The 25,643-nt window shown below is 39.9% G+C and overlaps 1 protein-coding gene across 1 annotated transcript; it reads right to left on the minus strand.

Moving 5' to 3' along the window:
• LOC140561866 (uncharacterized) lies at positions 1-25,569 on the minus strand. Its single transcript, XM_072687113.1, is given in 5 exon segments — positions 1-1,880; positions 5,227-5,681; positions 10,528-11,714; positions 22,448-23,476; positions 25,519-25,569. Coding segments are annotated over 4 exon segments (3,531 nt in total). The 5' UTR covers positions 23,379-23,476; positions 25,519-25,569; the 3' UTR covers positions 1-922.
• Positions 25,570-25,643: the final 74 nt, after the last annotated feature.

Below are 25,643 nucleotides of genomic sequence, written 5' to 3' on the forward strand. Positions count from 1 at the left end.
ACACACTAAAGTAGAATAAAGCTTTACATTTGTCATTTTAGATTGACCTTGAGCTAAAACAAAAGGCTTGGCCAAAACTATTGGTTCTAAGTGGTTGGTTTGAGAATTGCAAAGCAGTGCATTTACATTTATGGCATTTAGCAGACGCTCTTATCCAGAGCGACTTACAAGGTTACTCGTATTACAGAGGTGGGCCAATGTAGTGTTAGGAGTCTTGCCCAGGGACTCTTATTGGTGTAGCGCAGAATAGTCACCTAGACCGGGAATCGAACCCTGGTCTCCCACATGGTGTTATTGTAATGCAACGGTAGGTGGTGGTGTTATCTGTTGCGCCACACCAACCACACCAGCATTTGCATCCAGAGCTTTGTATGCATTGTCTTGTCCCCTGTTAAGCCAAGGCCCTAGCTGAGGTAAGCATTGGATTGGCCAGAGAGCTGGAGTCAGAAACTCTGAAGATTGATTAACAGAGATGAGATGATTTTTAAATCACAACACTAGAAGAAATTCTCAAGTTGGTTATAACCATTGGTTATCTTTGTTGTTGGGATATGTTTGGAAAAGCATTACTGGACTGTATTTATAATTTATGTGTTTTTTTATTTTTATAATTTATAGTATTTAGTACATTATCCAAAAACATCTTAATGTTTCAAGTATGACAGGACATTTCATTTAATATCATACGCAACATGGTGACATATCACAAATACAAAAAAACAACATATTAATACAAGAATATTACACAAACATGTCACAGTCGGTTATAAATGTTGTCAGGACAACACAACACTTTCATGCCTATTTTCTTTTTTAGAAACCAGCAAAACGTTGAATTCTGGTAACATGCTAGAGCTCCAACAATAAGTGTAAGGGGGAAAAGTTAAATATTGATTATATTTCTATGTCCAGCTGACAAAGATCAAATATCATTATTAAAATTATGCATTTTTGTTCTGACACTCAAATCGGTTTGTTCCTTGTGAAGGTTTAAAGCTCCATATGAATGAAACTGTTGAGTAAAACTCTTCCCACACTAATGTGGTTTGACCCCTGTGTGAATGCGCTGATGTGTTTGGAGATGACACTGCCTGGTAAAACTCTTTCCACAGTTTGAGCAGTGATATGGTTTCACTCCTGTGTGAATGTGCCGGTGTGCTTGGAGATGACACTGTTGGGTAAAACTCTTCCCACAGTCTGAGCAGTGATACGGTTTCTCTCCTGTATGAATGCGCTGGTGTGCTTGGAGGCCACACTGTTGGGTAAAACTCTTCCCACAGTCTGAGCAGTGATACGGTTTCTCTCCTGTGTGGATGCGCTGGTGTGCTAGCAGACTACACTGTACAGTAAAACTCTTTCCACATTCTGAGCAGGGATACGGTTTCTCTCCTGTGTGAATGCGCTGGTGTTTCCTGAGGGAACTACTCTCTCTAAAACTTCTTCCACACTCTGAGCACTGATACGGTTTCACCCCTGTGTGAATGCGCTGGTGTGCTTGTAGATGACTCTGTCTAGCAAAAGACTTCCCACACTCTGAGCACTGATACGGTTTCACCCCTGTGTGAATGCTCTGGTGTCCTTGTAGATGACTCTGTCTAGCAAAAGACTTCCCACACTCTGAGCACTGATATGGTTTAAGCCCTGTGTGAATGCGCTGGTGTCCTTGTAAATGACTTTGTCTACCAAAAGACTTCCCACACTCTGAGCACTGATACGGTTTTAGTCCTGTGTGAATGCACTGATGTACTTGGAGATCATTCTGTGGGCTAAAACTCTTCCCACACTCCCCACACGGATTCTCTCTTGTATGAATGCGTTGGTGAACTTCAAGATTACTCTGTAGAGTAAAACACTTTCCACAGTCTGAACACTTGAAACATCTCCCTTTTGTCATTGTCATTTTCTGTTCATGTCTGATAGATGCAGTCATGTAACAAGTAGAAGATGAGGTTTTCTGAGGTCTTGAGCTTCTCGACTTCATATCCCTACATAAGTACGGAAGAACTCTGTTGTACAGTAGGTAGTAGCAGCAGGAGAAGAACAAGGTGGTTTTCCTTCCTGAAAGAGAAAAAGAAGACATTTTTAAGAATACATAAATTATAAACCCATAAAGTAAATATGGGTTATATCAAGGACAGCAAAACAGTCATATATTGTACAACATGTAGATCATACTGAATTTTTTTTTTAAATAAAACACCATCCCCAAAATATCTTTAAGGATTTTAATGTAATGATGGAGCACTAAAAATTAATAATAGCTTCTTCGTTTCTATACGGAAGCATACGTATGCAGTAATAGGCCATCTGAATATAATCGTAAAATCAAACCCAGAATGAAGTCAGTCTTTGCTATATTTGGTACAATTATACTGAAATACATAAATGTTTCTTGAGATTACTTTAATGTGAGTTTTCACATGACATTTATTTCTCCAAACAGTTTATACAGGGCAATAGAAGTAGATATTTTCACAAGTTTCAGTGCACAGTGCAAGGCCTTTTAACTGACGAGATGACCAACTATAGAGCGTGGGAAGACCTTCTGAGGGTGAGGCTGCGACCCCTTCCTCTGAAAACCCCTGGGGATATAAGGTATAGGCACACCACTGCCTACATTTACTGGACTTTTAGCCAAACCGTGTTGGTTACAAATCAACGTGTGGAATTGTCCCGTCATCAGGTGTCCAGGTGCGAACTTTGCCAGCACTTTTTTGTAATTCTGAGCCAGAAACGAATTCTAATCTAATCTAATTACACCCACAAACACACAGCAGCTAAATACCAGCTAATTAACCTCTCAAACCCCCACCAAACGAACTAATACTGTAACTCAAGTTAGCTACCTAAATACATACACAAAACCCACTAATACTGACGGTTTCCTTTATCTAATTACACCTACAACACATGCAGCAGCTACAGTTAGAAGAATCTGAACTCTTGTGAACTGAAGGAGAAAGTAGGTTCCTGTGATCACTGAGAGACTGGAGTAGAAGTTAAAGCTACACTAGCCGAGTGTTCCCACACTGCACTATCCAACAGCAGTGGACATACAAGCACAGGATCTTCCATTTAAATCCTCAAATACACACTGATAACTTTAATTCTTATCTTCTACAGCTTTCATTTTAGTGTGTACAAGTGTACAAGAGCCATTTACCTTCTATAATAACACCTGGAGCTTGGAGATGGTCCTCACTGCAAAGTCTGTAGTCCAGAGGGACTGGAGCTGGATCGTCTTCTTCTTTAGGGATAATGGCTGGTGGCAAACTAACTGCAGATGCATTACCGCCATCTACTGAGCTGGAGTGTGAAGTAGGCTTTAAGATAGTGTCCTACTGTGCATAAATGATCTGTGCATTGCTGCTCTCTCCTCTGTGGCGCTTCACCCTGCTCTCTTTTTCTAATCTATACATTTCCTCTTTTGAACACCATGCTGTTACTGTCTCTTCTCCCACTAGACTCACATCACTGTTCTCTATCGTCCTCCTGGTCCTTTGGGCAGTTTCGTTGATGAACTGGACGTTCTCTTGAGTGGACTCCCTGTTTACGTCCCACTTATTGTACTTGGTGACTTCAACCTTCCATCAGAGAAACTCCAGCAGAAACTCCATGCAACTAAAGCTGCCAGACTGTCCTCGGTTCTGATCCTCCTCGACCTCTCTGCAGCTTTTGACACAGTGGACCACAAGATCCTCCTGTCTATCCTTGCCAGCCTTGGAATTACCGGCTCTGCATGGCGATGGTTTGCATCTCTTGCTCTCTTGGTAAAGTGATCTCCTCCCATGGACTCTCTTACCACTGTTACGCCAACGACACCCAACTCATCCTTTCTTTCCCACCGTCTGACACACAGGTCTCCACCCGTATCTCAGTGTGTCTCACTGATGTCTCTTCTTGGATGGCGGCTCACCACCTTAAACTCAACCCCAACAAGACGGAGCTGCTGTACATCCCGGGAACTGCTGAACTTCAAAACGATCTTGCCATCTTCTTGGTCATCTACAGAAGTGGCATGGGTTGTCTTCAACGTTTATAAGATCAGCCATGTAACTCCGCTGCTGCGTTCTATTCACTGGCTTCCTGTAGCTGCTGCCCTCACCAGTTGAGCCAGTGTAGTGTTAGGAATCTTGCCCAAGGACTCTTGTTGATGTAGCACGGCAGTCTCCCACATGGTGTGTTAGCTCACTGGCAGGTGGTGTAGTGGTGTTATCTGTTGTGCCACAACAACCACGCCTACAAAGCCAAAGCGAACGTCCAGGCTTTTTCTGTCCTGGCACCAAAGTGGTGGAACAGACTTCCCCTGGATGTCCGAACGTCAGAGTTGCTCATCGTCTTCAAGCGCAGACTGAAGACCCACCTCTTTCGAGAGTACTTGGGCAAATAGTAGAGTACTATGATCTCCCTATTGACTTGTGTTTAGTAGTGTTTAAACTTAGAGGGATCTTTGAAATTTTAGCCTATTCAAACTTGCAAATCATATAAAATGCTTCACACAGTGAATATCTCTCGAAGTGCAGTTCTCGATCAAGAGTTCCAAAGTGGGCTGTAGTTTCAGATGTGCAGTTTAAAATGAATGCTGCCATATTCCACTGACAAATCCAGCTCTAGACCAGCTTTTGTCTATGCTGACAAAGAGCTAAGCTTTTTGTAGGTGTAATCAAATCAAAAGTCTTACTTTCCCTATTTTTAGCCAAGCCTGAGAGTAGTATCAGTATTGACATAAATGACATTATAAATTCATTACACATAAAGTGACAATTAGAAACCAGAATATTTCATAAGCTCAAACAGAAATACAATACTGCACAATACAGAAATGTCCAACTTCTCACAAGTATGTTCATTTATACACCTAATACTTGGTTGGGTGTATATATTACTGCTTCAATGCAGTGTGGCATGAAGCCAATCAACTTGTGGCAATGTTACTGAAGCCCAGGTTTCTTTGATGGTGGGCTTTAGCTTGTCAGCAATACTCATCCCTGTTGCATGTGCACCTTTTCCTAACACATTTTGCATTTTATAACAACTTTCCATTAATTTGCTTCAATTTAATATGCTCTGTAAACAGTCAGCCTTTTAAGCAATGATCTTATATCGCTACATCAAGAATCTACAGCTCTATGTGAAATACTCTTTAAATATTAATGCGTTTTCTCTTCTGTGTGAATGTGTTGATGTGTTTGGAAATGACTCTGTCTAGTAAAACTCCTCCCACACACTGAGCAGTAATATGGCTTCACTCCAGTGTGAATGTGCTGATGTCTTTGGAAATTATCCTGTCTAGTAAAATTCCTCCCACAGCCTGAGCAGTGATACAGTTTGTCCCCTGTGTGAATGTGCTGGTGTGCTTGGAGATCACTCTGTCTAGAAAAAGGCTTTCCACAATCTAAACATTGAAACGGTTTCTCTCCAGTGTGAACACACTGGTGTGCTTGGAGATAACTTTGCCTAGCAAAACTCTTCTCACAGTCTGAGCACTGATATGTTTTTTTCCCTGTGTGAATATGCTGGTGTCTTTGGAGATTACCCAGTCTAGTAAAACTCCTCCCACACTCTGAGCAGTAATACGGTTTCTCTCTAGTGTGAACACACTGGTGTGCTTGGAGATGACTCCGCCTTGCAAAACTCTTTACACAGTCTGAGCACCTATAAGGTTTTTCCCCTGTGTGAATGTGTTTGTGAACTTTGAGATTACTCTTTAGTGTAAAACACTTTCCACACTGTGTTTTTTGTCTGACTGATGGAGTCATGTTGTGAGTAGAAGAGGATGTGTTGCAAGTTCTGAAGCTTATAGTCTTCAAATCCCCACATTGAACCTCCAATTGTATGGTGGCATTTCCTCAAGTGTTTGAGGAACAAATGAGAACTCTGTAGGACAGTGGTTACTAGCAACAGAATGGCTTTTATTCCTGAAAGAGAAAACAGAAGGAAAATAGTAAATTGTATATTTAAAACCTTATTATAAAATGTAAAAACCACAAAATGTATTTAAGATAATCAGTTCATTTAAATATCAGTACATGATTCCCTAATGTTGTGTCCAGTGAACACAATGTCAACATGTCTGAGGATCAAATCTCCACAGGACACTCCTGGTTGTACCACTTGGCATGACACCTCAAAACTTCTTACTCCAACTTCACCAGGTGGCGCTGCTTTGCTGGCAAACTTATCTACATCAGTTTGAATTGCACAGGACAATTTCCCAGAACTTTTGTCATATGGAGCCAAGAGAGAATCTTCAGCAAATCATACACAGACAATAGTGAACTGTAAAGCAGTATGCAGAAGAATGAAGAATATGACTAATCTCCTTTATTTATAATTATGCTTCATTTTCAGTCATCACTTACTAAAATGTCAGGGAAAAAAGATTTTTCTATCATGGGATCAACCTAGGCCCTACTATTTTGTAAAGACTCTGTAACAACACAAACTTTAACAATCAATTAATGATTCATATAGAATTCTCACGGTGTGAGAAAGCACACCCGTGAGTTTTTTCTGCTCTAGCACTGCTTTAAGTACTACCTAGTTTTCTAGAGTCAATTTGGATTGTAGTCTACTAAAGATTGTTTGAACTGTTGAACCGTTAGTGGTATATCATAGCCAATATAGCCATTAGTACAGTGTTCTTACTGTGTTCTTATCTGCTTAAAATTTCTTAAATTTAGTGAAAGTCATCATTTTTTAAACTCCCTGACAGTGGGAGAATGAACAAACCAAAGTGATAATATTCAGTTGGCATGCTTATATTTCTTCTTCTCATCTATATGCAGTACTTCAAAACAATCACACACTAGTAATAGGTTGGTTAGTGAGTTAATAGTAGTGAAAACCATATGGAGGTGATCACAGTGCAGTTTTATAACTCTGTTCTTTAACCTGTTGATAAATATATAAAAAATGAGGCTCAGAAGGTCAGTCAGGGGAGAGGATTTTGCCTGTTTTAAGCTTCACATTTTTGTAAATCTGAGTTTAGTCCAGTCTGTTTGTAGTAATAGGCTTGCATGACATGCAGCTTGTAAGAGAGTAAGAGAAGAAAGCTGAGCCCAATAAAACAGTGTAAAAACTTGGGCAAACTGGGGAACTGCTCAATTAAAGCCTTGCCTGTCAGAAGCCAGTTAATTTGTTAGGGGTGTATAGACATATAAAAGTTCTTCCAAGAAGTATTTTAAATAAATCCTTTCAAAAAGTTAGTAATAATAGTCTTAGTTTTATATGGAACACATGCCCATGGCATATGTTGTAAGAACTTTAACTAAATATGCAGCTGTTGCTCGGCCAAACTCACACTTGCATCAAAGTCAAGTCTTCAGTAACAAGCCATTTGAATCTTCCTGTTAACTGGCAACCACCATTCTATTTAACCGCAATGAAGGCCTACGAGCAGAAACACATTGGTTACAAACCAAAACGAATTCTCCAGTCATCAAGCATCCGTCAGCACTTTTCTGTGATTCTTAGTCAAAACATAATACTGGAACTACAGTTAGTTAAATATAACCATACCCACAAAACGCAGCAAAACGCAAATCACAGCAGCTACAGATAGCTTGGTAATTAAACTAACAAAATATGACCAAATGAACTAATACTGTAGCTAAAAATAGCTAACAAAACTAAACCCATCTTAACTTAAGTAGGTTTCTGTCCTCACTGATAGACTGGAGTAGAAGTAGAAGAAACAGCCAGGAAAGAAATGCATCAGGGTTTCTGAAGAACATGGGTGTGAGGAAATGGAGAGTTACTACATACCTCTGATCACAGCTTCAGAACAGAACCAACCACACTGATACTGAGCCCAGAGTGATCCCATCAGAACTGCAGCATCCTACAGCAGTGATCACACAAACACCTTTCATTTACCCCCTCAAATACAGACTGATTACCTAATTTCCTACCTTCTCCAGTTTGGTTTTAGAGTAAAAGAGCCTTTATCTTCAACAGAGTAGCGCCTGCTCCTCTACAATAACACTACCATCTTGAAGATATTTGTCACTTCAGACCCAGTAGTGCAGAGACACTGGAACTAAAACTTCTTCTTTTATAATTATTGGGGCAGACCAATACTGTGTACTGTGGGAATAGTCAGAAAGGATCAAGTAAAAAACTACTTACCTCACTTTAGAAACAGAACTTGCTTATGTACCAAACCCATCCCTGGTCCATGAAACAACAATCCATTCCAAGAAAAATATTTGAGAGCCATCATTACACGCATATCAAATAAAATCTGTCTTTACCCAGAATGCTTTACACATTGAGGCAGTACATGTTCATATGCTCACAATACCGAAAAAGCCTAATGTTGTGTTTTTTAAATAGGTGAAGAAAGGAATTCAAGCCAAGTACACACCACATATTGTCTCTGACCTTATCCCCCAACTAAACTTATACAGATGTCTGCCTTTAGTCTCTGCCACAAACTCTGCCATAAGTTCTGCACATGAATCTTAGCAATTACTACCTCTGCTTTACTGCTAATTGGCAAGATCACATCCCTGGGGCTTCAAACAATGCGTTCCTGCTATGGCACTTACACTGACGCTTTTGGAGCCTCAGTCTCATTGGCTTTCAATATCAGATTTGGCCTACAAGAGGACCATCCAGATCAAAAACTCTGAAGAGTCAGCTAGTGTTATAATTCCTACGGTAGGATGCTTAGATCCATCTGTATACACCTGCAAAACACTGCAATAGAACTGCAATAGAATCAGCAGGCCTATTGTTAATTATAGACAAATTAACATTAGGTCCTGGAAACAGCCAAGGTGGAATCACTGGCCAAGGTACTGATCTACAAAGCAGTCACACAGGCACATGCTCTCAGCTTTCCCCATCACTCAGACATGCAAGATTCTCAGTGATACTGTGAAAATGGTCAGTACATTCATGTATATTAGATGACAAATGATGACTCCTTTCATGCCTTTTATATTTACTCAATACAGAGTCAACAAAGCCTTTCAATGTCATCTAAAAGACACAGGGGGTGACCTGACCACCTCACAGGACAATCTATACAAAATTGTCAGTCTATACATCACACACCTATATTTAAAAACTGAAGTCAGTAACACAAATATATAGGTGTGAGGCGTGATCAGCCCCCCAGTTACATCCTGCAAGGTATTTAAGAATATTTAGGCCACATTTACACTTATCCAGAACTTATTATATGGTATATGGGGTTCCAGGTCAATTTTGAGTCCATTCACATGCCAAGAAACCTGACCACCTATACTTGTTCCATCCCCAGAACATACAGTTTGAGACCCAGAGGAGCAGATTTACACTGCTTCGAGAAACAAATAACCAGGGTCTTAAGCACAGACCGCTTAATGCACCAGTCAGTAACTCACCCACAATTTTTATGGCTTCCTGCCTTTTTTTTGTTAATAAAAAGGAGATTCCTTCCCCTATTTCCACAAAGCCCCCTCATCTGCATACAGAGATTTAGCTCTGTCTGTTCCCTAATGCGGAAAGCAACTAACTAGCACCCCCTACGGATCTGCTTATAAACACTGAACATTTACAGAAGGTACCCATTGTTTCACATGGTAAAGGAAAGCATATTTAAAGGACTCAACAGAGCACTTTTTATAGCTGTAAAACATCTGTAAACTACATTTATTAACAAAGAATAGATAAATACAGGAGTAATACAGAACAGCTATATATTAAAGGTGAAACAAGGAAGAAATATACTGGCATATTAAATTACTTTTTCTTAGGGTCACACCAAACAGTTTCAGTATTTCAAGACATTCATCATGCCATATTGCACAGGAAAGCAGGAAAAAGCTTTAAATTTACATTCAACATTACTTGACCATGGGACCAGAATTGGCAAAAGCCATCAGACTTCGGAGGTTGCTCTGGACATCTAACTATTTGTATTCATTGTCCTGTCTTGTAATTAGAAGGGTCAGCCAGAGAGCTGAAGTCCAGAAACTTATTTCTGAAGTTGATGAATATAGATCAGATGATGTTAAATTCACAACACCGGGTCATTCAATTCAGTGTCCATTTTTTGTCACACCTCATTCTCAAGGATTGTTGGTTCTTTTTGCTCATGGCAGATGCTTGGAATAGCATTACAATCCAACCACTCCTATCACCACACCTTATTGTACATTTCAGTTCAAATATGTAAACATTGAGTACATTATCCAACCATCATCTCAATGTTTCAAGCATGCTGTTACACTTTATTTAAGAAATGTAATAACATTAACACAAAATCACACAGTGTTATACATCAATCTGAAATAAAAAAGGGCCTTTTGTGAGATTGTGATGTTTTTCCATTGAAGTCTCCACAGAAACAGTCTTTGGATGTCACAGCAGGTCACACTCTGGGTGAAGGATGTGTCTCAACTCTCAACAATTTAACTTATGTCTATCCATCAATTAATATGTCCCTTAATGCATTTTATAAATGTGTGAAGTTACAAATGAATGATCCCGTTGAGGAAAAACTTAACACTAATGTGGTTTCTCTTCTGTGTGAATGCGTTGGTGTGTTTGGAAATGACTTTGTCTAGTAAAACTCCTCCCACAGTCTGAGCAGTGATACGGTTTCTCCCCTGTGTGAATGCGCTGGTGTGCTTGGAGATCACTCTGTCTAGTAAAACCCCTTCCGCACTCTGAGCAGTCATAAGGTTTTTCTCCTGTGTGAATGCGCTGGTGTGTTTGAAGATGACACTGTTGGGTAAAACTCTTCCCACAGTCTGAGCAGCAATACGGTTTCACCCCTGTGTGAATGAGCTGGTGTACCAGAAGATTACTTTGGACAGTAAATCTTTTCCCACAGTCTGAGCAGTGAAACGGCTTCTCTCCCGTGTGAACGCGCTGGTGTGCTTGGAGACCAAACTTCTGGGTAAAACTCTTCCCACAATCTAAACAGTGGTACGGTTTCTCTCCTGTGTGAATGCGCTGGTGTGTTTGAAGATGACACTGCTGGGTAAAACTCTTCCCACAGTCTGAGCAGCAATACGGTTTCACTCCTGTGTGAATGCGCTGGTGTCTACGGAGATGACTCTGGACAGTAAATGTTTTCTCACACTCTGAACACTGATATGGTTTCTCTCCTGTGTGAATGCGCTGGTGTGCTTGGAGACCAAACTTTTGGGTAAAACTCTTTCCACAGTCAGAGCAGCAATACGGTTTCACCCCTGTGTGAATGAGCTGATGTGCTAGGAGATTACTCTGGAGAGTAAATCTTTTTCCACAGTCTGAGCACTGATGCAGTTTTTCTCCCGTGTGAACACGCTGGTGTGCTTTGAGACCAAATTTTTGGGAAAAACTTTTCCCACAGTCTGAGCAGTGATACAGTTTTCCTCCTGTGTGAAGATGCTGGTGTCTTTGAAAATTACTCTGTTCAGTAAAACTCTTCCCACAGTCTGAACAATAATACGGTTTTTCTCCTGTGTGAATGCGCTGGTGTGCCTGAAGATGACTCTGTCTAGCAAAACCTTTCCCACAATCTGAACAGTGGTATGGTTTTGTCCCTGTGTGAATGTGCTGGTGTCTTCGGAGATTACTGTGTACAGTAAAACTCTTCCCACACTCTGAGCACTGATAGGGTTTCTCTCCTGTATGAATACACTGGTGTGCTTGGAGATCACTCTTTAGAGTAAAACAATTTTCACAATCTGAGCAGTGATACAATTTCTCCCCTGTGTGAATTCGTTGGTGTACTTTGTATGTTCCATGCTCTGAATACTTGAAATATTTCCCATTGCCTGTTTTTTTCCGTTTATGTCTGACTGATGCAGTCAATTTGCGAGTAGCAGATGCGTTGTGAGTTCTGGTGCTTCTATTTTTCATATTTAAGTTACAGTTTCAACAGTTCCAAAATGCTCCTGGTGGCATTCCTAGATGGGTTTAACAAAGTAAGACCTCAGCAGGACAGTTGGTGCTAACAGCAGGCGAACAACAGGATGTCTTTCCTTCCTAAAAAAGAAAGGGGAAAAGAAAACAGTAAACTATAAAACCAACATCTTGTTATTAGAACATTTTTTTTAATACATATAGTTCTTCAAAATATCAGTGAACAATTTCCAGATGCTGTATCTGGACAACACCATATCAACAGTTCTAATGATCAAATCTCAGGAAACACTGGACTCTCCAGGTTGTGCCATTGTGCCCGATTATTAACTTCCAGGGTCCCTTGTTAATTTATGTTTTACTGTGTGAATTTTTGGATATATAAAGGACAATGCCCCAGAACTCTGTGTTCGCCCTATGGAATGAAGAGACGCCGCTAGTCTGCTGCAAATTGTAAAAGGGCCAACATGAAACAGCCCAGCATGAAAAGCTGAACATACTTTTCAGAAGTGCCCACCCCATCAGTACAAAAGGGAGCCCCTTATGTGATTACGAATGGCTTTGAAAGTATTGCATTTACTATTTAGCGGTTATCATAAGACTTTAACTCACTTAACCTTTACTGACTTAAAAGTCACACTGTGCACTGAGAACAGTGCAATGCAATTTTGCTCATATGAAAGCTTAGTTCATATGCTGATCAGACGATTCTATCTAATGATTTAGCTTTATTTTTCATTGTAGATTAGAGAGAAAAAAAGAGAATAAATAAGATTTGTTCTTGTTTTTTTTTTTTTTTTTTTTAACCAAGACAAATGTTACACAAAATGGTGGCTAGCAGAATGTCTTATCCACCAGCCTCTGTGGCAGAGATCAGAATAAGCTACCATTTAAGAGAAGAGACATGGCCTGAACATCTAACGGTGTCACTTGACGTACTGTAATACAGCAGGATGATCCAAGAAAGTTTTAGACAGGTAACGAGAAGTTTCCCAAAAGTCTCATCAGCACCTGGTTTCCTGGTTAGCCTAACACATAACTCATTCAAGCTTCTTACGAGTCCTGATTGACTACTTTTTCCAGGTATGATGCTAAATGTTGAACAGCAGATTTAACACTAATGCACTCAGCACAAACACTACCAACCAAATTGTTTTCAACAAAAACTAGACCAGCCAAGCCTAGTTTTGCAGGACCATCGTCAGCTGCATAAAATCGTCAGTTAAATTCATTGTGGATTTAGGGTCTGAATTGTATATTTCTTATTAGAGGCCATTTGGACAGAATTTAAGCAATGCTTTTTGTTTAAAAAAAGACACTGTGGCAAAAAATAAGTTCCATACACAAGTGTTTAGATGTGTTTAGAGTTTTTCCTCTTTCTGACCATACATCCTCTACCTTAGCTCTCTCTTTCTCATATCCCATACAGTTGCAGGTGATTGGGCATAGGAAGAGAAGGCAAAGTCCTTATAGGAAAGTCTATTCACTTGGAGCAATCTTTGTAACACTGCCAGGCAGTTATTTCCAGTCACACAAGACCAAGCTCTAATCGTTATGAATGGGGAGAGACCAAACTACTGTAAACCGAAGTTCAGGTTACCATTTTAAATCACTGATAAAAACCTGTCAAAACATCAGGAACAGTGTGTTGCATTTGGCACAAATAACATACTTTTGGCTTGTTCTGGCTACTGTGCTTGTGCAAAGCACCATATCAAAGGGGGTTTTAACCACCAGTATGTCATGATCAGCAAGCTGATTGACCCTTTTTGTTAAATATCAGGACTTTATTTATAGAGAGACTTATCTTCAGTTTAACAGAAGTTTAGCCAAGGTAAGATTAACCTAAACAGGCTAGATTTTCACTAGTGGCTAATGATAGTACCACAATTTGGAGAGAGTTGGACCGTTTCAATGGAGGTGGACAGGCTAGTGGTGCATGTGACAGGATGAGCTGAAGCTAGGTTTCTGTTAGCAGCTAATGCTAGCACCAGTCACTTTCTGGACTGTTCAAAATAGCTCCAATCATTACATAGTGCACCAGGGTTATATAGGTTTTATTATAATAGCTCCTGCACTTAAACAATGCACAGTATACAAAGAATCATTGAATTGAATTGAACAAGTGACACACTGTTCTGTACTGTGCAGGAGCCAATCATTCTGAACACTGCACACTGTTTTTTGTTTATAATTGTCTGTCTGTGATTGTCTGAATGTCTCTTCTGGGGGATTGTCCTGTAATTGTCCTGGAAACATGTAACTAGCTAGGTTTGTTATAATGATATCTGACTTCTGTTTTAATCTTCTTTTTTTCAATGCAGTAACTACTTTCTTGTCTTGCTCTGCATAAGACAGCTTAAGTGGAACAGGTCACTGATCTGGAACATAAACGAACAACCTCATGCAGAGTAAACTAGAACATGGATATTTAATTGTGATCATTTTACATGCACTTAGCACTGGTAGCTTTAATTCTCACTTCAGATTTTGCACCATGAAAGTAACTTTAAGTAAGTCATGTTTGTATGCATAAATGTATGTATTTATTTATTACATTTAAAAATGTATTCATACATATATTTCTAGAAATGTTACTTATTTTGCTGATGTTTACTGATTTGTTAAAAAATAAAATGTCTACATTTGACAATGTCTCTTTTGTTCCCCTAAAAAGCTTTCAGGCTTAAAGATGACTGAAGTAGTGTTGATTTAATAAAGTTAATGTTGTCAGTTTAACATTTAACATCCATTTAAGGGCTGATTGCTATATGGATTATGGATTTTTAAGCCCAGAGGAAGACTCATTTTCCGAAATGTTTTGGTCACAAATAAAAGAGCAGAATCCTCCAGCCTTCCGGGTCCGAACCGTCATTCTGAGCCAGAACCAAACACAGCGATGTGATTACGCCCACAAAGCGCACCATCACAGCAGCTACAGAGACCCAGTTAAAGGGTCTGAACCCCTCTAAACTGAGGAGAGAGAAGAAACCCTCCCTCACTGACAACACCTCACCTCACCCCCTCAAACACAGGTGGGTAACCTCATGTCTTACCTTCTACCTTCTCCAGTTCTGGTTTAGGGTGTAAAGCTGTAGAAGAGCTCCTGCATCTCTATAATAAGAAGGGGCTTTTGCAGATGGTCTTCGCTACAGAACTTGAAGTGCAGAAGGACTGGAGCTGGAACAACATATTCCACGAGTATAGCGAGTAACAGACCAACTCCATGTGCACTACCGCCACCTACTGAGCTGGAGTGTGAAGTTAAACATGATAGTGAAATACTGTGAAAACTACTGTGGGAAAAAATAAATAATAAAAAAACAAACTGAAATGACACACCCCTACCTACCCCTCTTTAAAAACAGAAGAACCTGCTTATATACCAAACCCACCTCTGGTCCATGAAACAGCAATCCTCTTCAAGAAACATCTTTGTGACTGTGTTGCCAATAAACAATATTGATTAAACAGAATGCTTTACATGCTACGGCTATCCACCCTGGACTAGCTGCCCATCCTTTTCTACTGGCAACTTTGAAGTTTACACAGACTCTATGATACCGATTTGCTTATAAATATAACTTATAAATATAACTATTTGCTAGTATTTGTGAGAATGTGATTCGACCAAACTATGAGATGTACTCAAGAGGTCTGACCAATAATTGGTGCAATTAAAAATTTCCCTGTGTAAAAAAAACTAATATAGTGAAAACACTCCAAGTTTACAAATGTATAAAATTATTTAAATGTTTTTGTAAGTGCGTCAAGTACTTTATAAATAAATATTATTTATATTTATAAATCTTACTGACCATTGAAACCCAGCAGAGCACATTTGCACTGGTTACAGGGAGAGACAGAGATCAGCAGCAGAAAGAATGTGCTCTGATTACATTTAGTATTTTGTTAGTTAAAAGTTGAGTATAAATAGAATTTTATTAAAAATGTAAGACATAGGAGACAATTTGTACTTTTTTTTTTCCTTGACCCACAAAGACTTGTTTGTTTGACCAGAAACTGAACAGTTAAAGCTAACACATCTGCAAGAGTGTGCTACTCTGTCAATCTATGTTGCATGTCCCTCAGAACATAGTGATCCACACTGGCACAAATGATGTGCATTCAAAAAGAGGGAGAGTGGCAGATTCTCTGAGAAAGGTATCAGAGAAAGCTCACAGAGAATTTCCAGAAGCAGCCATTACCATCTCTACTCTGCTTCCTAGAAAATATGTATCCGCTGACTTCATCAACAGTATCCTGGAGCTGACAGTATCCTCAACTGGGACCATTCACCTCCACAGCTACTCACTTACTCAGAGGTGGTTCAAGGTAAAAAAAAATAAAATAAAAAAAAAAATACTCAGAGAACTCAGACATTAGAGAAGTACGCCAGCGGCTTCACCTCATCTGTAAAATCCTGGGATGAGTAATGAACTTTTAGAAACCTGACTGGAATGTTTTTCTGTGTTTGTAGAGATTTGGATTTATAATGCTAAGTTGATTCATATATTTTGATATTACATGTTCTCTCCATATTTCCATTATTCTGTTATATAATTGGAACAAACATTTATCTTTTTATACTTACATTGTTATTATTATTATTATTATTAATAATAATAATAATACAAACAAGTTTATCTCTTTATACTTATCTTACTCTTTTACCAACAAAATCTCTTTTTCTGGTTTAAAATTTTGGCTTCATCTAAAATCCAGTTCTGAAAACAGTCTGCAGTATAAAGCACTGAGAACCCAAGAGGTCAGCCTTAAACTCAGTCCCCTCTGTCAGCTGATTTTGAGACTAATTCACACACCACAGCCTTGGTCCAGCACTGCTGACCAAAGTCCAATCAGAGTCAACCAAATTATCAACCAGAGCAAATAAGACTATCTAGAACACTGGGAGAGCCACACTAGAACCCAGTCTAAAGTAGAATGCTATTGGGCTCTAATCAGAATAAATAAGAATGTTAGGTCTTATTATTTTACAGTTTTAATAAAAAATTAGTTTATTTTAGTTATTTACATTAATAGGTGTTTATTAGCTGCTTATTTTATTTTATATAGCACACAAAATGTATATATTATCAATAAAGCCCACCTGAATTGAACTGAATTGAAACAAATTACCTTGGTCTTTGGCACAGACAGCTTAAAACTCCAGTCACTGGCCCAACACTACTTATGTTTTTGTTTTTTAAGGGAGATGAAACAAGGCAATTAGGGTAATAACAGTAATACAAAAAGTATCTATATATAAAATTCATTATATATACAGTCATGCCCGAAAGTATTCATACCCCTGTCAAAGTTTGACTTAAATTTACTTTTATTTAACCAGAAATTATATTTTTGCCTGGAAATGACACAGGCATCTCCCAGGAGATAACACGATGATGTACAAGAGGCATCATTGTGGGAAAAAGTATTTCTCAGCTTTTATACACATTTGAACAAAAAGTGGCATGTCCAAAATTATTCATACCCTTCTCAATAATTAATAGAAAAGCCTTTATTGGCTATTACAGCAATCAAACGCTTCCTGTAATTGCTGACCAGCTTTTTGCATGTCTCCACTGGTATTTTTGCCCATTCATCTTTAGTGATGAGCTCCAACTCTTTGAGGTTCGAGGGTCTCCTTGCCATCACCCTGATCTTTAGCTCCCTCCACAGATTCTCAATTGGATTCAAGTCAGGACTCTGGCTGGGCCACTGCAAAACATTAATGTTTTTGTCTGCTAACCATTTCTTCACCACTTTGGCTGTGTGTTTTGGGTCGTTGTCGTGCTGAAATGTCCACCGGTTCCCAAGGCCAAGTTTCTCTGCAGACTGCCTGATGTTGTTGTTGAGAATCTTGATGTATTGCTCTTTTTTCATGGTGCCATTTACTGCGATCAAGTTCCCTGGTCCATTGGCTGAAAAACACCCCCAAAACATTAGGTTCCCACCACCATGTTTGACAGTGGGGATGGTGTTCTTAGGGTTGAAGGCTTCTCCTTTTTCACGCCAAATGGTGCACACATCATTGTGGCCAAACAATTCAATTTTTGTTTCATCTGACCATAAAACAGAACACCAGAAGTCTTCTTCTTTGTCCAGATGAGCATTTGCAAAGGTCAAGCGGGCTTTTGTGTGCCTTTTCTGGAGAAGTGGTGTCCTCCTTGGCCTGCGTCCGTGGAACCCAGCAGTGTGCAGTGTCCGTTGAACTGTCTGCCTTGAGATGTCGCCACCAGCAGAGTCCAGATTCACCAGGATGGCCTTGGTGGTGATCCTTGGATTTTTCTTCACCTCTCTCACTATTCTCCTGGCCAGCACAGGTGTCACTTTTGGCTTCCGACCACATCTTCTGAGATTTTCCACAGTGCGGAACTTCTTGTATTTTTTAATAATACTTTGCACTGTAGCCACTGGAACTTGAAAACATTTTGATATGGCTTTATAGCCCTTTCCTGACTTGTGAGCGGCCACAATGCACAGCCGCAGGTCCTTAGTGAGCTCCTTTGTCTTAGCCATGACTGTCCACAAACCAACTGCAGAGAGCTGCTGTTTTTCTCCTGTTGAGTTGATTAAAACAGCTGTTCCCAATGAATCAGGGTAATTAGGATGCTTTAAAACAGCTTGGACTATTTGGAATGGTATAGAACTTTGGATTTTCCCATATACTGTGACAGTTTTCAAAGGGTATGAATAATTTTGGACATGCCACTTTTTGTTCAAATGTGTATAAAACTTTTTCCCACAATGATGCCTCTTGTACATCATCGTGTTATCTCCTGGGAGATGCCTGTGTCGTTTCAAGGCAAAAATATAACTTCTGGTTAAATAAAAGTAAATTTAAGTCAAACTTTGCCAGGGGTATGAATACTTTCGGGCATGACTGTATATATATATATATATATATATATATATATATATATATATATATATATATGATATGATATGATATGATATACTATGTACATAATACATAGTATATCATAATTAGAGTATCTTAGGATACTGTTGTAAACTTGTGTTATTGCACTGAAGAGAAGGAAACACTCAGGAGACTGGGGTGCAGTGGGAACAGCTTAGTCAGTCAGCTCTCAGCTTACGTTCAGTTCTGCAGGCAGCCTTTTCAATGTTTTCTGCATCTGGGCAAATTGCAGGTCCACTCGACAGCTGCCTCTTATTGTGCTGTGGTAATACATGGGGAAAATCCTACTTTTCATTACAAAATGTAATCCACACACAAAAATACATTGAGAAAAAAAGTTTAAGCATAAATACAGTTTACATGTTTTTTTGTTTGTTTGTTTTATTTTCCTAGCTGATTTGGACAAAGTGCTGCAATGAGCATTTTTATGTTACTTTTATTTAGCCAGGGGGTAAACAAAAGAGCAAAGAGAAAAGTTGTTTTCTAAATGAGATTTTTAATCTAATTATTTCTTAAGGTCTCAACCTTTTGTCTGTCATGGTCAAGGACTGTCATGGTGGTGTAGAGCTTGGAGGAGGGGCGTACACGCAGAAGTTTTATTACAAAGAAAACAAAACCGAGGAGACAGGCTATAAAGAAACATAAACAGAGGAAATTATCTAAATACTGAAAGTAACACTAAACAGAAACAGAATAAACAGGTTACGAAAGCATTTACATTTAAAGCATTTAGCAGAAGCTCTTCTCCAGAGTGACTTACAAAAGTGCTTTGCTATTTACCCAAGAAAAACCTCAGCTAGTTTAAATAGACTAATAATTCAAAGATCCTCTAATCTTAGACTCTACTAAACACAAGTCAGCAAGGTGACCACAGTGCTCTATTCACCCAAGTCCTCTCAGAAGAGGAGGGTCTTCAGTCTGAAGACAGCGAGCGACTCTAACGTTCGGACACCCAGGGGAAGATTGTTCCACCACTTTGGTGCTGGACAAAAAAAGTCTGGACGATTGTCTTCCATGGATTTTGAGGGATGGCGGGTCGACCCCAGATGCAAAATTTCTCCTGAATCGCCTCATCAATGTACACCAGAGTAAAATAAGAATTAACTTAAAAAAAGGAAAACACATATAGAAAAACATATGATATATTTTGTTTAGGAATGTCTAGGGGTCTATAGTTGTGGCACACTTGGTTTAGTTTAGTTAGTAGTATTTCTTGATGAGGGATATTTTTGAAAGTTCTCTTATTTTTTCAGTGTGACATTAAGTTAAGGTGAATAAAACGTTCATAAACCTTTTTACTCATCTTTACCAGGGGTGCCAAAATTTTGTAGAGGACTAAAACTCATTTAAGAGACCTCATATTAAAATGTATTTCTAATACTAAAAACGTATTTAGTTTGTTACACCTATAAAAAATTATTTGTCATTTGTCTGGTTGATCTGCTGAAAAATAAATAAGATAAAGAACCAGCTTTTGTAGCTGGTTTCAGAAATGATGCAGCTTTCTATGTGCACTGGGTTACTTTTACTTACTCTGTTGTTACTCGTCTGTTGCAGGCTATTCTGCTGTTAAGCCCTAGATGTACCACCTTGGACTTCGTCTTATTTTTCCTGAATGACTATGAAATTCCACTTGACTTAAGATTTGAGCACTTATTCAATTTAGCATTTTGCTTGTAATGTTAAATATTGGGTATTAAAATAGCATAAGCTGAACTTCCTCATTCACAGTGGAAGACCAGTAATACAGTACACACAGAAGCAGAGAATGCAGCTTGGAGCTCTTTATATTAACTGAAAGGACATGGAGTACATGTTTACAGAAGCACTGTTTTCTAAAATTATAAATACAGCAGACTAAAGATAAAAGAAAGATATCTTTCTTGTAAGTTAGCCAATTCAGTTGTGAGTACACATTGCAAAACAAAATCACAGAATAATATAAGCACTCTACACACTGGCCAAACCTTTAACAGTAGGCATTATCACCCTATTACTGTCCTTTAAACTAACACCTTCCAAAACACTATATTTAAGAGCATATTTAAAAAAAGGCAGAATAAACTTTAACACAGATCTCTCCACGAACACATGGAGTAAACTCCCTGGGCTATGAGCATGAACAAGCATTTGGCTACTTGCTGCAACAACACAACTAAGAACTTCGGGGCTGCTTAATACCTGCCAGAGTGTACCGCCTCATGATGCCTAATTAAAGTGCACATATCCAGGGGGAATTCTTTATAGCTGCCTCAAAATAGCATGGCTATTGCTATATCACAGAATTCCTAGTACTATCCTGAGACTCCTGTCTTTGTCCAGGATGGCTGGCAGCTGAAATAGGTTGGATGCTGGACAGAAGTAGCTCTTATGCTTCACTTTGACTTGTGCTGACCTCATGTATTCATCAACTCTAATGTTCAACTTGACCGCTCTTCCAATCAGCCTGTGGAGTGTGGCAGCTGTTGTGATGACTGATCCACAGAATCTCTCGTTAGACTCCCTTCTATTGAGCTTGGACAGAAAGCAAGTAGCTTCGGATCAACTGAGACAAAAACGGTCTGCAACCATTTAACTATGATGACATCATCTCTTGGTGCAAGCATATGAGTCTGGTGTGTCACACACTTCCAAAAGTAAAACGTAGGTGTTGCTGGGTCAAGATCTGATACGTCAGAGGACATTACTGAAGGGCTCTGAACCGAGTATCCTCTCCACCTCAAGGACTGTATACAGGTCATCTTCTTACAATGGCTGTGGTCCCACCTCCACCTGTAGAACTCTCTTAGCTAATTGGATTTCCAGCTCCCAGATTCTACCAAAATGATGTTTGAATTTGAACCTGCTTTGCTGTTCTGCCAGACCTTTCTGCGGCTGATGCTCCAACCTGTTACTGTTACAATAACTGGTTTTACTGATCAGATATTTCAGAGGGAGTACCTTGGTTTGCTATGAAGTATCTCAATGCAAAGGAGAAAGCACATACATTTAGATTATTCAGTAAATCTAAGTGAACACATAGTCTGGTGAGGCATTTAAAATCACTCTGCAGCATCGTCACCATATCATTGTCACCATTTGGGCCTAAAAAAGTCCTTAGGACTGAGTAAGAGTTGGAAGGGCTGTAGGCAGGCTAGTAGTTAGTCAGCCATGAGAGGCAGAGAGAGCTGCCCTCTCCGTCTTGGACACCGAACATGTCCTCAGATGATGTCAGTCTTCTGTAAAGGAACAAGTATTGGAGTATTACAGCTCTAAAAAAAAATAGGAAGCCCAAGATAGATCAGACAAGCATCCACATCTGTAATAAGGAGACATGGTGAAAGGTTAATGAGAGTCCAAGAGGTCAGAGTTCTCCACTGTTTAATCCATGTAAGCCACATTTTCCCTGTGTGGTGTTTGCTGAATTTCTCTGTCAAATGTCCATTCAAGATTTTGAATGAGATTTTGGATTGAACAACAGATTTTAAAGCTAGACATGTACTTGACTTAAAAAAAAGTGTCAGTTTACTTTGTGTACACAGCAGACTATTCAAACATCAAAATCATGTTTCTGATACTCAGAAGTCTTGTCCAAGGACTCCTACTGGTATGACAGGAATATGAATCCCAGTCTGCCAGAAGGAAGGCAGTGTTGTAACCCACTGTGCTACACTACAGCCACCTCCCTCTTAATACATTTGTGTGTCTTTAAATGTGAATGTCTAAAGCTCTTCCCACACTCTGAGCAGTAATATGGTTTCTCTCCTGTGTGAATGCGCTGGTGTATTTGAAGATTACTCTGTGTAGTAAAACTTTTGCCACATTCTGAGCAGCAATACGGTTTCTCTCCTGTGTGAATGCGCTGATGTATCTGAAGAGAACTGTGTTGAATAAAACTCTTCCCACAATCTGAGCATTGAAATGGTTTCTCTCCAGTGTGAATACGCTGGTGTTTTTGAAGAGTACTTTGTTCAATAAAACTCTTTCCACAGTCTGAGCACTGATACGGCTTCTCTCCGGTGTGAATGCGCTGGTGTATTTGGAGAGTACTTTGTTGAGTAAAACTCTTCCCACAGTCTGAGCAGCAATATGGTTTCTCTCCAGTGTGAACACGTTGGTGTTTCTGAAGATTACCGAGTTGAGTGAAACTCTTCCCACAGTCTGAGCAGTGATATGGTTTCTCTCCTGTATGAATGCGCTGGTGTGCCTGGAAACTACTTTGCAGAGTAAACCTCTTCCCACAGTCTGAGCACTGATACGGTTTCTCTCCAGTGTGAATGCGCTGGTGTGCTTGGAGAGTACTCTGTTGAATAAAACTCTTCCCACAGTCTGAACAGTGATACGGTTTCTCTCCTGTGTGAATGCGCTGGTGTTTATAGAGATTACCCTGTTGAGTAAAACTCCTTCCACAGTCTAAGCAGTGATATGGTTTCACTCCAGTGTGAATGCGCTGGTGTTCTTGCAGACTACTCTGTCTTGTAAAACACTTCCCACAGTCTGAGCAGCAGTGATTTTTTTCTTTTCCTTTAATGTTCTGGGTTCCACCACGACAATTGTTGGTGTGGTGAGTAGCAGAGGATGTTTTCTGAGTACTGGAGTTTTGGGAGACCATATTGTCACATTCCATCTCTCCTAATTTTGTGCCATGTATTCTTTTTGGTGTTTTTTATGTGCTTAGAAAAGCACATTAAAAGTAGGGAGTTTGTAACAGGAGGCAATGTTTTCCTGAAATAAAACAAAAAGAAAAAAAATATTAATGTCAAGTGCAATAAAAGATTTACCATTTATTAACAATGATACCAAGTGTCAATAGCGAACTGGTAAAAAAATGTGTTGGCTGTCTGGTTTACTGAAAAAAAATTGACATATAAAGACAATTTTATACAATAATCTGTTCAATATAGTTAAGCAGTTCTTGAAGCTGCATCCAGGCAACATCCCCACTTACATACATTTATCTAAACAAAAGTGGCTTTTGAAATGTGAAATAGTTCTTGTTATTTTTGTGTTACAAATAGCCTGGAAAGCATCAACAGATCTAGTTATCATTATCTTCTCTGCTTAGTTCAGTCCTTGGTCACAATACTCTAAGCAAAGTCGCCCAGGCATCCCTGTTCCCAGCCAGTCCCGTAAAATCCTGTCAACTTGTCTGTAGTCTGTCTCTGGGTCTCCACTTAGTCGGTTGTGCTTGGAGCACCTCCAACAGGTGGTGTCTGGATGGTCATAATTATCAGATGGCTGAACCATCAAACCACCTAAATGGCTCTGCTCTGAGCCTCTCCTGGATAACAGAGCTCAACATTCTATCGTGAAGAGTGAGCCCAAACATCAGATGCTACTAATTTCAGCTGCTTAGTCTTTTACTTCCTGTCATTATGTTCCTGATCATAGAGCGGGGACTGGGCTGATAAACTGATAGATTTACTCTTCAAGATAGAATGTTGAGCAAAGGGTGCAGATTTCTGTGCAGTTTAAGATGAAGCAGCAGCAGGGTGACACTCACAGCTGCAGTAATAATCTGGACAGTAGACCAGGTTAACACCTGGCTACAGGAGTCGTTTAGCTCAAACCTGAGGAGAACACCTGATATTTGGACGGATCAAGGTCAGAACAGGTTTGCACCACAAACAGGTCCATGGGTCACAGTGCAGTTGTTTTGGTCCACATCTGCATGTGATTACTTTATTCACACCTGCCCAAACGACTTGTACAAATGATAAAACAAACCGGTAGTCCGGTTTAAACTGACTAAAAAGTGCAGTAAAAACATTCTAAGGTGCAAGACAGCGATCTGCAGTAAGTGAGAGGAGTGATCTACAGTAAAGCAGCTCCAGAGTGAGAGGAGTGATCTACAGTAAAGCAGCAGCTCCAGAGTGAGAGGAGTGATCTACAGTAAAGCAGCTCCAGAAGTGAGAGGAGTGATCTACAGTAAAGCAGCTCCAGAGTGAGAGGAGTGATCTACAGTAAAGCAGCTCCAGAGTGAGAGGAGTGATTTACAGTAAATCAGCTCCAGAGTGAGAGGAGTGATCTACAGTAAAGCAGCTCCAGAGTGAGAGGAGTGATTTACAGTAAATCAGCTCCAGAGTGAGAGGAGTGATCTACAGTAAAGCAGCTCCAGAGTGAGAGGAGTGATCTACAGTAAAGCAGCTCCAGAGTGAGAGGAGTGATCTACAGTAAAGCAGCTCCAGAGTGAGAGGAGTGATCTACAGTAAAGCAGCTCCAGAGTGAGAGGAGTGATCTACAGTAAAGCAGCTCCAGAGTGAGAGGAGTGATCTACAGTAAAGCAGCTCCAGAGTGAGAGGAGTGATTTACAGTAAAGCAGCTCCAGAAGTGAGAGGAGTGATCTACAGTAAAGCAGATCCAGAGTGAGAGGAGTGATCCACAGTAAATCAGCAGCTCCAGAGTGAGAGGAGTGATCTACAGTAAATCAGCTCCAGAGTGAGAGGAGTGATTTACAGTAAAGCAGCTCCAGAAGTGAGAGGAGTGATCTACAGTAAAGCAGCTCCAGAGTGAGAGGAGTGATCTACAGTAAAGCAGCTCCAAAAGCTGACCCAACACACTATCAACATCACAGCTTCAGAACAGAACCAACCACACCGATACCGAGCCCAGAGTGATCCCATCAGAACTGCCCTGTCCTACAGCAGTGATCACACCAGCACCTCTCATCCACCCCCTCAAACACAGCCTGATGAGCTCATTTCCTGCAGTCTAGCTTCTCCCTTCTCCAGTTGGGTTTAGTGTGGAAGTGTGGAAGAGCTCTTTACCTTCAGCAGAGCAGCTCCTGCTCCTCTACAGTCACGCTGCGGACTGGCCTCTTCTTCTGCTCCGCTTTAGCGTCTTTACAGAACCTCCGTTAGAACTAGCGCCCCCACCTGGACTGGAGGGAACA

This window comes from Salminus brasiliensis, chromosome 9 (assembly GCF_030463535.1).
Source record: "Salminus brasiliensis chromosome 9, fSalBra1.hap2, whole genome shotgun sequence".
NCBI classification, from domain to species: domain Eukaryota; kingdom Metazoa; phylum Chordata; class Actinopteri; order Characiformes; family Bryconidae; genus Salminus; species Salminus brasiliensis.